Here is a 9161-nt window from a genome sequence, read left to right on the forward strand (position 1 = left end):
AGCCAGTCTTGGTGGGGTTACTCTTTTATATGTAGGTTTTCCCTCCCCTGAAGATAGTGACTACCTTTCTATGCAAATTAGTTATCATGTGCAGTCCGTTCTTTCAGATATGAGACATTTTCTTTATTTCCAGAAGCGGGTTGGAGGGCCTTTGGTGGTCTTGATCCCCCCCTAAGGTCTATGCCCACTTCTCAGCCTCATTCCTGCCGTTGCATTGCACTACTGTGCTTATTTCCAGGAACTAGAACTAAGATGTTTGTCCTAGAAAAGTGCTGCCCTACCTCCACATGGCCCCCTTCTTAAGCCACATCTTGTTCTTTCCTATTGGAGTGTTATTACTGACAATCCTTGGTTGGCTTCACAGCTGTCTGGCTATAAGTGTTTGGCACATACACATTAGCCCCTTCTGGGATTCTACAGTAGGCATGCAATGAGGCAGAGATGGCTCTCTGTTGGCAACAATTTCTGCCTTCCTTTCATGTAATGATTTCTTCGTTAGAGGCAATGCTCGGGGAATAGATAAAACAGAAGAGGCACTCCATACTTCCATGTTCCTATCGAACAGGTAGGAAGAAATGGAAAAAACATCAGAGTAAATTAAATTTCTACAGGCTACTTCATTGGCGTAAGACCTAAGCAAGGAAGGTTTTTTTGATTCCTACTTCAGCAGGACTAGTTGTACTCCAGATGTTTCCCTGCAGGTGAGTGGTAGGTGGCATAGACTTTGTATCAATGCACAAGCTCTTATTATATGCTGTAAACGTGCATAATATTGAAATGCACCACGTACTGGTATGCTACAGTGTTTCAGTACAAAAATATATCTTGCTGACTGTGTTGGGTGGGTGAATGAAAGCAGATGTGCTTGATTCCTCATACAGTGATGAGGTGCTCTTGGGGTTTAAGTCACACGTGAACATAACACTGAAAGACTAGTGGTGAGCTGTACATCTGCTGTGTTTTCCTGTGGTGGATGAGAGTTCTCATAAGCAGAAATATGTAATTCACTTAACACTTAATGTGCCTTTAGTGTGCATTCTTTGTACAGGTTTTTTTTAATAAGGACTTTCCATGTACCCTGAAATCTTTTTCTGGATCTTTGGACAGAGAAACCTTCACAGGGAAACATTTTAACAGCCTGTGAAAAGATAATGCACTTATATTTTGATATATCAAAATAATTATTGACATTTTACTTCACAGAATATACACACATTTATTTTCAAGTGTGTGGGACAATAACCAAGAAATAATTAAGGGTTGTATTTATAGTTCATGTATTCTTTTGACAATAAAATTTTGTCAAGACAATTTAGACAGCTGTGAAGGTCATTATATAAAGATGTAAAAATAAGTTAAAAACATGCAGGTAAAAATTATTATATGTAAGTATTACACTTTGAGGTCAGTTTTGTAGGTCAGCTTGAGTAGTTTAAGAGATCTCAAGAAAACATTGCTAAGTACGTTCCATTGGGTCCATCTTACAATTAATTCTTTCTTCCTTAGAGTCACAACATATAACTGTGCCTAAAATACTAATGATTTACACAGACTTACAATAGACGTAGTGATACAAGAACTGATTACTAACTTATTAAATATTTGATTTATTTGTACATTGTAGTATCAAACTGGAGTGCTGTACTCCTAATATGACAGCAATATTTGGGTTATCAGAGAGAAAAGATGTTCATACAACTTCTAAGACAATATTTGCTCTTTCAGTGTGAAAGAATTTTATGGGGAAAAAAACACTTCTTTGTTATTATGCAAATTACTGGCCCAGGCATCTTGCTCTGAAACAAATGCTTTTCATGTGAAGCAAACACATTTTTACCAGCTATTTTTACAGTAGTAAACAGTGATCTCTATAATCCAGTAATTATTAAAGACCTTACAGAGGTCTCAGATTTGTGAATAATACAAACAATTTTAAGACCTAGAAGTATGACTTCAATAGCGTTTACTCCTGTTCAGCATCATCTGGACTGAAATACATTATTTCAGTGACATCGGAACAGCAAATTCTGTAAAATTAGGTCAGTGTTTCTGTGTCATATGAAACAACATTTCCTCAAAGTTATGAACATGGTTTATCTTTTCTCACAGAGGTACATTTCAGAGGAAGATAATGATGTTAGTCACTTTTTTGCTATACACAAAAGTACAAGTACCTGACTGATTTTTATGTTATACTATTTCCCCTGTTTATAAGAACTGTATCAACATAGATAATCAGATGATACATTGCACAATGTTGCATAGAAGGCGTTTTCTAAGTGTCTATCTAGTGAAAACATTTTTATTCATTACATTCCAACATTCATAACTCCAAATATGAAACAACCTAATAAATTAGTTATATAAATACAATAAGTATATAAAACCCCGTTTATAAAAAGAAGGATTTTGTATGTGATATGTAAGAGAAATCTGCGTCAGTAGTTGTCAAGATAATACTGCAGTAGTAGTTGCATATCCTGCTTGTAAAACAAATGTGATACCCTTATTCTGTATTCAAATAAAATAATTTTATAGGTATTTAAATGAATTAATTAGGAAATGCATGTACAAGATCACTTTCACAGATCAAAAACTTGTCCTGAGTTTATATTGTCATTCAGCTACTGATCTGGCATGTGCAAATACTAATAGCAAGGGAGAAGGGGAGAAAAGTTTTCCAAAAATTGTTCTGGTTTGGTTATTTTAATAAAGTAATTATGACATTATCATCCCTTCCTTGCCATAACATTTCTCCCTCAAAGTCCACCAGCCCATGTTTCCTGGCTCTCATCAGAATTCCAACAACCTTATCTGAAATACGAACATATCTCTCAAAGAGTTCCCCGAAAGTAACTTGGATCTTGCCATCAGGCCGTGGCCTAGCCATTGATTCGATGATGAAGCACATGTCCCTGATCTCCCGGTGGATATGGGCCTCGGCTCTCTTGGCTCTTTCAGCGGTTTTGGTTCCTTCCTTTGGACGGCCATATCCTTCATCTCCTTTGTGCAGGCGCGTGGACATGGCCAGCTCATGATCAAATTCCTCACTGAAGGGGTTCAGCTTCTGCGTTGTGATGTGCTGGTCGGCCCATTCCTGCCACTTGTCCTTCAGGCTGTGAACGGCGCTGTCTTTCCTGCGGGAGTTGGCCCGGGCCTCTTCGCTCAGCCTGCTTGCGCTGAAAGAAACACAAAAGGGCATTTGAGCTTTGGATCTCATAGTTTAATGGCTCAGTTCTGCTATTGATCTCTGCTGTTAACTGGTTACTGTGGTTTTGCAGACAAGATGGGAGCCACCAGGTGGCACGAGTTCACCACTTCTAAATTAGTTCTTTGGAGGCTGTTAGTCTGTGCTCAGTTTGCACTCAAATGCAAATTCGCAGACCACAGCTTTATCCCGTCTATACTACTACCCTCCAGCCCAGATTTGAGCCCATTTTGACAAACTTTACCCCAAATGTCTTAATTCTGTATGGGAGCAAAACAGTATGTTGCTAATTACCTACACTTTCTGTACTTTTGGTTAGTCACACAGCTCCCCCTTTCTGTGTGCCTACCTAAGCCTGAAATCTGCCCCCCACCCCCCCGAGGTTAGAGATGGCAATAACTCTAAGTGTATGGTCTAGGTCCTCCACTATTCTTGCCTGAAAAACAGAAAGTAGGGCCTAGAAAAATCTCTTCTCTGTAATAGATGTCAATAACTGTAGGAACAACAACAAGCTAATGGAGTGTGGTAGCTTGGCCTATGATTCTATATTTGAAGTATGGTTCTGAACAAGTACTGAAGTCCAAAATTCGCATTCCAATGGGCAGGATAAAAACCTGAAAGAAACTTAAGGCTACTGAAATCTGTGTCAATGTCAAAGGACGAGGAAAGGCCTTCAGAGGTCTTACTTTTCTGTGTGTGTGCATAGCAACATCATAGTGCTGGATGACTCCAGGCAGACAAGAAGTTGTCTGATACTCTTTCCTCTAGTGACCAATCTCACATATTGTGGGGGAGTTACAGATAGTCTGAGCTGGTCTTTGTGCTGTCCACATCCTGTCATTGTGTCTGTACGGAGCTCAGCTAGGGACTGTGCTGTGGCTGTGCCAAAGTAATTTGTTTTCTAATATTTTTACTCCCCAAAAGGCTGCTTTGAAACCTCCTCAGTAATGTCAGCTGAATATTAACAGTAACACCAGAGAATCAAAATACACTTAAAAAATATTAGAGAGGACTGCAGAGCTGCAGAAAATTCTGTTTCCCTGCTGTTTTGGCATTGCTTTGTTTTCTACTAAGCTGGTTGAAAGAGAGAATAGGATTCATAGAGATGTCCCCAGTTCAGATCTGTGCACCAGAAAGATGCCAGTACTGGGCAACATTATAATGCTAGAGGAAGAAGTGCAGACACTTAGTGCCAGGGGCAGAGGAACTAGCGGAGCTGGATCACTTTATTAGCTATCGAGTTGCCAGGGGAAAAAAATCCTAAGTGAATCAAATTTGCCTTGAAGAAGTAATGCCAACAGTCTCAGTGGAGCTGATGAGCAGTTGCCATCACGGAGGGCTTATCCCTCAGCCACAGCCAGCTGCTCCCTCTTCTCTCCGAGGGCCATGAGCTCTCAGAAAGTCCTAGAATTTCAATTCCCCAGGTTGAGCAGAAAGAAGACAGTGAGATAGCAGGAGGCTGTAAAGTCTTTGTTGCCTGCTTTAATTTAACAGTCTAGAATGTATTCCCTCCTTTTCCTACTGAAACCTTTCATTTTCTTTTCTAGCAGAATACTATTATCACCTTCCTCATCCAAATCATCTTCTCAGTAGTTGAGAAAACCATCATCTTATCTGTCCTTTTGCTATTATTGTGCCCCACGTGGCTTTCAGAAAAACTTACTGTAACTAACTTTTTTTAATGCATTTTCTGATTTAACCATTTCTGATGGCTGAATAGCCATCTTTGCCATTGTTTAGCTTAATAACAAGTTAACACAGTGAATTGTGTACAGGTAGAAGCATTTTTTCATGCTTCTACCCCACCTACACAAAGGATTGTGGATCCAAAGTGAAGGTTGTGAATGTTAAACCACTGTAAGGAGTGCTTTACCTGTAACAATTAACTAAGTTAACCTGTTAACCAGAATAATCATCCTAAATGCATTCTGACCTTCTAGGAGGATAATATCCATGTTCCATATTCCCTCTGACTCTTTCTGTAAGACCTTTTTCTCTCTGCCTTTTTAATATTTTGAGTTTCATATCCCTTTTTTTGCAGCCTTTGGCTCCTAAGCAGGAACAAAATAGTGTTTCCTATGTCAGTAGGAGTTAACAGGCCTTCTACTAAGGAAGCAACCTTATTCCAGTAAATAGTGCAACTGGAAATAACGAAGGTGCTGATGCAAGGAAAACAAAATACTGGCACTGATGCTTTCTTTCCTGAAACATAGAGAGGAAAATGGGAGATATATTTTAACAACCATGTACTTATGGCCTTTTTGAAGAAGATTAAGCAACATTGAATGGTTCATAAAAGTAGCAGGCTAAAACAATATATTTCGAGTCTATAAAATAAATTTTAAAAAAGAATAATTAAAAAATCCAGTCCTGATAATAGCACTGTAAGAACAGAAAATTATTTTTGTGTCAGATTTTAGTGAAAGAGAGAGATGTAAGTAACATAGATGGTGTTATTTCAATCATTTGCACCTCAGTAAATATAGCTAATCAATGTTTTTCCTACATAGCAGCACTAAAATTAGACATAGAGAAAAGTACAAGAAAAGTTTAACAGAAACTAGATAGTTGGTTTGTTTGTACTATAACATTCTAAACTGATAAAATTGTTTTAACTGAGGTTATTTATGGATAAGTGTTGCAAATATATCTTTTTTCTACTGTATATGTGAAATCTTTGGTTTGAGGTCCTAACTTCTGTGAAAGGATGGTGCACACAGTCTTCACTAAAAGTGGGGACCGCAAACTTTCAAGCACTACATTACAGTAGATATTTTTTCACTTTGGCTATTAACCATTTGCTTCTTATTGGACCGTTCAGCTATACAGCAAAGCATCATTCTAATCCCATCTGAATAGTTAAAATAGCTGTGTAGGTGCATGTGTTCAGATAGCTGTGCTAAAAAGAACTGTATGGTTGAAATCCATTACTATGACGGTCAGAGTTTAATGCTGGTCATGTTAAATGCTCATCAGTAGTGAGGTGTAAAATCCAAGCATTGGGAATGATACAGCCTGCCTGCCTGCCTGTCTGCAGAGGGATCAAGAAGTCTGTTTTGGCACTTTCATCAGTTTTTCATCATCAGTGCTGATCCCAGTTTTTCATTTCTGAAAAGGCGATTGGGATACGATATGAACATCCTGGCCTTGGTCCTCTGATACCTGCTGCCTTACTCACCCTTTGACCACAGGCTAATTTGGGGGGGGGGGGTGGTTAAAGCCCGGACTTCTTGTCTCAAATTGCTTCCTGCTCAGCTTGCATTTATGCGGGAGATGGACATAGTGTAGAAGCTCCATTATGGGATGGCTCCAGTAGGAACGCACGTCCTGGTGCCAGCCTTTTCCCTCTTGCAGGCTTGGGCAGCTGAGCTCTGCTGAGCCCTGCCTCAGTTTAAGTTTCCCCTCCAGATGTCGTCCCTGCCCAGAAAGCCAGCAGGCAACATGTGGGCTGCACCTCAGCCACAGCTCACCACTGGCCTCAGAGGCTGGGCTCCCCTTCATTGCAATTTTACAACCAGATGTGAGTGCCACATCCAAACAGTTCAGGTTCAACCACACATTCCTTTCTGCTGCCTTTGTTCCAGGGCATTACCAAGTCTGTAAAACAGGGCAGTGAAGCACACAGTATGCTGTGTCTATAACAGCTGCATACAGTTTCCCATCTTGCAGCGTTGGACATATGGGTCTTTTATTGTTTTACTAACAAAAGAGAGACGAATTAGTTTGGCATCTGCCTTTGGCTGTGGCCACAGCACGACTGTTTGTAACTTTCTTCTGGGAAGGTAGTTCTCCTGGAGATCTCTGGAAATGGAAACTGGAGAATTTCTACCAAACACTGCTGTTCCTCTGCTCTTATAGGAGTCTTCTCAAGGATTGCGTGGTTATGGCTGAACACTACTTGTTTAGCACCTGGGCTCCAAATTTAATGTGTACCTGCTGTTGTGTAGTAAACTTCAAACGTAAGACTTACTGAAAGAAGTCTTAGTCAAAACTGTCTAATGCTATGAATTTACTACTTGATTAAAATATTTAAGTAGAACCTATAATAACTCTGTAGGTACATAACAGATTCTTCTTCCTTTTTCTTCACACAATCTACAGGTATAAGGAAGGTTCTACTTCCACAACATATTCAATGAATGTACTTTCCTATCCCCTCACCCCACACTGTAGTGTGCCCAATGAGAGACCTTGATGTTAAAGAATGTATTGATGATTCAAGTGTTCTTTTTGTCAAATGATGTATAGCATACAGCATGATTCAAATCAATCCTGCAGATGTTGAAGCAGGCTGGATGCTTTATAATGTATGTTTGGAGTCCCAGATCCCATGAAAGTTTCCCTTCTTTGAATTGATGAACTCCAAATCCATGGGAAAGCTTCCAAAATGAAGCATTGAACCCAGCTTTTGATAAGCTGTACTTGGAAGTAATTCATGCAATGTTAATTTTGGACATTCTCTGCAAATTGCTCCTGAGAATATTTGCAACCTATACTAAGCAAAATAATCAATAAGTATTTGGAAATACTATTTGTCAAATAAATTGCTTTAGACAGCATTTGCTGAAATAAATGGTCGATATTCTGAAATTTGAACTAAAGTAGTAAGAAGGAAGTAGTTATTTTGATGAACCAGTAGATCCAGTGTGAAAATTAAATATAATTAACATTTCCCAAATATAATTTCCTGACTGTGTCTATTATGTACGTAGCACATAAAACCCTAGGCTATAGTCAGAGGTTTTTGACTAACTAATTAAGCACAGAGAGATATGTGAACTGTTTCCTGAATTTTTTTTTTTTTAATTGAAGAGTTATAGTTTATCTTTAATCACTTCCTACTATTCTCCCCCCATCTTCCTCATGGAAACCTGTACCTCTCTGCCATTCGTGATAATGTAATAAAGATGCTTTACTTACAGAGATGGTACGGGACGTTTAATCCTCACAGCCGTCACCTCTCGGTCACTGTCTTCCTGCTCGAGTTTTTCTTCTGCCTCCCCATAGCCACTGTCCTGGGCATCCAGGCTGTCATCACGACACTTAAGTAGCAGTTCTTTCTTAGATCCCTCTTTGTCCTCTTGTTCCATATGTTCCCAGCCCTTGGTCAGATCTGATACCACAGTTGAACACTTTCTCCTTATGGTTGGAGATAATTTGCCACTAAGAATTTTGTCAATAGCACTTGATTCTTCTTTGAGCTTGGTCATCTCTGAGCTGCTGTTGTTATTCTCATATCTTTCACTGAGGAGGCTGACGCCACCTCCTCGTTCGTAGGCTTTGCTGACAACGGTTTTGGTCACCTCTTTGCTTTTAATGTTGAACATTTTGAGGGCTTCATCTGATTCCCTTGAATTTTTTTCAGCATCTCTTATTGTCACTGAGGATTTTTCATCACCTTTTTCTTGGTCCCTCTTGACAGATGGAATTTGCCATTTTTTGAAGGAACTTTCTTGTACAGGCTGAGCTGATGAACCTTCTGCAGTCGGGGCCCATCCAGAGGGCTCTTGCTCTTGCTTTACATGGTGGTCAGATGCCCACTGCTGCCAACCTCGCGCCAAACTGAAGACTTGGCTGGCCATTCGGATCTTGTGGACAGCCCTTTTCACAGGAGCAGTGCTTCGCTTTTCTTCGGGAGCCATGCTGCTGTCTGCTGCCATGCTGGCTTTTCCCGTTCTTGTGCTCAGCACCTTCTCAATGGATTTCTTGAAATGAATAATACCCTCTGAAGAGGGCCACAGAGATTTAAATAGAAGCAGGAGCAGTTAATGCCCATGGAAAATATGTGAAACACTTCTCACAAAGATATAGTATCCTCACTGTTGCAAAGGTCTTTTTTTAAAACACAGGGGTTGCATTTCATCACAGCAGATGAATGATGCATGATGTAAACAGGGTGACACAGACTTGTGCTGGAAATACTGGGAAATTAACATCTCCTTTAGTCCCCCCT

General features: G+C 39.8%; 1 protein-coding gene across 1 annotated transcript; it reads right to left on the reverse strand.

The window, feature by feature from the left end:
- Positions 1-1241: 1241 nt before the first annotated feature.
- Positions 1242-8913, reverse strand: ABRA (actin binding Rho activating protein). The gene is made up of 2 exons (XM_017806375.1): positions 8129-8913; positions 1242-3179 (listed from the first exon to the last, which is right to left on the reverse strand). The coding sequence occupies exons 1-2, from the start codon at positions 8866-8868 to the stop codon at positions 2702-2704; spliced, it is 1218 nt and encodes a 405-aa protein (XP_017661864.1). The 5' UTR covers positions 8869-8913; the 3' UTR covers positions 1242-2701.
- Between the last annotated feature and the right edge of the window lie 248 nt (positions 8914-9161).

Source organism: Lepidothrix coronata, unplaced genomic scaffold, assembly GCF_001604755.1.
Source record: "Lepidothrix coronata isolate B3197 unplaced genomic scaffold, Lepidothrix_coronata-1.0 Scaffold15, whole genome shotgun sequence".
NCBI lineage: Eukaryota > Metazoa > Chordata > Aves > Passeriformes > Pipridae > Lepidothrix > Lepidothrix coronata.